Below are 2637 nucleotides of genomic sequence, written 5' to 3' on the forward strand. Positions count from 1 at the left end.
CCCGAAATGTTACGAAACCAAGATTTAAATAGGATTACTTAGGGAATCGGTCAATACATTCTTAATTACATTGCCTCTTTAATCGGTCAGAAACATAATGAAAAGGGATATTAAGGACACAGGGGATTCTTCTCATAGAACAGTAAAATAAACCCTCCCTGGAATATATAAGTGACATTCTATATATTACGAAGTAAATTCTGATTAAAATCAAAGACTTCAATGCCGATCAAGTACACAAAGGTGGGGAATGCCATATTCATCGAGGCCCTGCATAGCCTTTTATGAATTAAACTCCCAGGATCATTCCTATTTACTAATATGGAATATGACATTATGATTAAGCTTCCTTAGCTTCGGAAATAGGAACAATAACCCCTCTAATCTTTCATATCCTTACTCATATTACAAGTTCAATTCTTTATTAATATATCACATTGAACAGTCAAATAGAATGGACATTCCTTTAAGTTTCCTCCCTGGAAGAATCTTATCAATTATATGTTACAGGGGGTCGGTCATTGTTAACTCGGGGGGTCTTGGGACTTCTGGTATGACGATAAATAAATAGTGTATTTTTTATACTTTCGGTTACACTAATTATACTTTGCTTTATATTATTCATTGTCACTACTGCTAATATATAACAGCGTTGATACTTCCCCTTATTATCCTTATGTGATGAATCATTATACTGAAGAGGAGGATGGGTTGGGGCTTGGTTTTCCCCTAGGGCATATTCCTTTCGCTCTTGTGAATTCAGTACTAATTATACTGATTCTACCCTTATTTTTTCTATTTTGCTTATTCTATGATACAGGACAATAAGTCGGGGACAATTCTCTAACCTCCCTATATATAGCTTGGGAGGCTTGTCTAACTTCCTTATTGCCAGACATCTATTCCATATAAATCTGGTAGAGTTTGGTTGGTTCAGACATATTCACACTTCTTCCAGTTTCATTGCTTCACATACGGTAGGGCAAGATTGCAGTACCTACCAGATTCTAAGGTGCTGTGCGCTTAGATACAAACAGACATAATGGGAAGGACACATAGGTAGATTTCTTATAATGGAATTATGAATTCGAGCAAACACAGGAACCTTTTAATGAACAGTATGGCTGACTTTCTTATATTATTTCAAGCATAAGTTCATTAATTATAATGCATTCCATTTCTACCTGTTCTAATTGACTATATGGTGTATTGAACATCTTTAATACTTCCCCACTCTTTCTTAAATAGGAAACCCTCCGACTATACACTCCCTTCAGCATATCCGAGGCGGATTCCATCAGTATTAATCTTTCTTAGGATACAATGTTAGCCGTTCCCTTATCTAACCTGCATAGATACACCATCTTAAATTTATGCTAAAGATTGCCCAAATATATATATGCACATGGGGCATTATCAGCTTCGTAGGAGTAATCCCATTTTTTATGATTTCTAAACAGATTTTTACGAAACAAGTCCTTTCTTTAAGTTTTTAAATCATGCATAACGAAATATTTATTCATGGGGACAATATATGGACATAAGTCAAAAATCATCATTGTGATGTACAAATATACGCTATCATCTAACAATGATTTCACTCACGATCTTGACAAAATAGAAGAACAGGAACCCTGTTATACGCCACTTCTTGATAATATTATTCATCATTACACACTCAAGAGGAGTTAGGCAGTTTCATGTATATAAAATAGGCAACAGGATAGTGTCTATCTTCCTTGGTGCTCCTATGCTAACTAAGTCCTCCTCGGGATATTTGCTGATTAAAATTACCAAGCTTAATACATGTCCTCTTCCGTTACATCGAGTCAGAGGCTGTGGTTGATTCTGTCGCAATATTAATACTCATGGGGTCACTCCTTTCTTCTTCAGCATGGTCAATCACTGCCTGGGACTCTTCTTGGTTAGATGAAATTTCATCCAGTACTATTCTTCGAGTTTTTTTCTTCTTGATAAATACTTTGAAAAGCACACATGGTGGAATAAATCCTCTCCTGCCTCTTCTAGTTGGACCATTCCCTGGTGTTCTTACATCCAGGAGCATTGTAAATGGCTCATGTTCCCCTATTCTCCTTCGGTACGCTCCTTCGTCTATTACTCGAACTACCACTGTGCGGGTGTAACCCTGCTCCTTTCTGTTGTATGAGAGATTTGTCGTCTGGAGTACTTGTGGAATTACATAACGCTCGTAATACATTCTTCTCTCGTTTTTCTCCATATTAATTATTCTTTTTTACTGGGAAACTTGGAACGACACTCTTCCGGTTAAACAAATACTTTCTTTGGGGTGCTAAATATTTCCCCACTGAGAATTAATTCGAATGGTTTTAATTTGGGGAAACAGTTTTCCCTTATTTTGTTCTGAATGTTACCGCGTGTGTAAGTTTTGGGAGGAATGTCTTAGAATTGAAACCTCTGTTGTTGGTTGTGTGTAAATTAATTGTTACTTTTTCACTATTCCCAGTTACACTAACCGCGAAATAAATTTTCTTTCTCTTTTTTTTCCCCTTACTTCGGTTCGGTAATTAATTTAAATAACGCTAAAGAGGTTATAGGTTTTTCTTTTTCGTATTACGTTCACTATCGTCTGGCCCCAGAATTTGTTTAATGGTATTA

The 2637-nt window shown here is 36.2% G+C and overlaps 1 protein-coding gene across 1 annotated transcript; it reads right to left on the reverse strand.

The window, feature by feature from the left end:
• Positions 1-1819: 1819 nt before the first annotated feature.
• C922_05642 (hypothetical protein) lies at positions 1820-2239 on the reverse strand (the record flags this gene model as incomplete). The annotated part of the gene is made up of 1 exon (XM_008821213.1): positions 1820-2239. The coding sequence occupies one exon, from the start codon at positions 2237-2239 to the stop codon at positions 1820-1822; it is 420 nt and encodes a 139-aa protein (XP_008819435.1).
• Between the last annotated feature and the right edge of the window lie 398 nt (positions 2240-2637).

The sequence above is a fragment of the Plasmodium inui genome (assembly GCF_000524495.1).
Source record: "Plasmodium inui San Antonio 1 unplaced genomic scaffold supercont1.119, whole genome shotgun sequence".
Classification (NCBI taxonomy): domain Eukaryota; phylum Apicomplexa; class Aconoidasida; order Haemosporida; family Plasmodiidae; genus Plasmodium; species Plasmodium inui.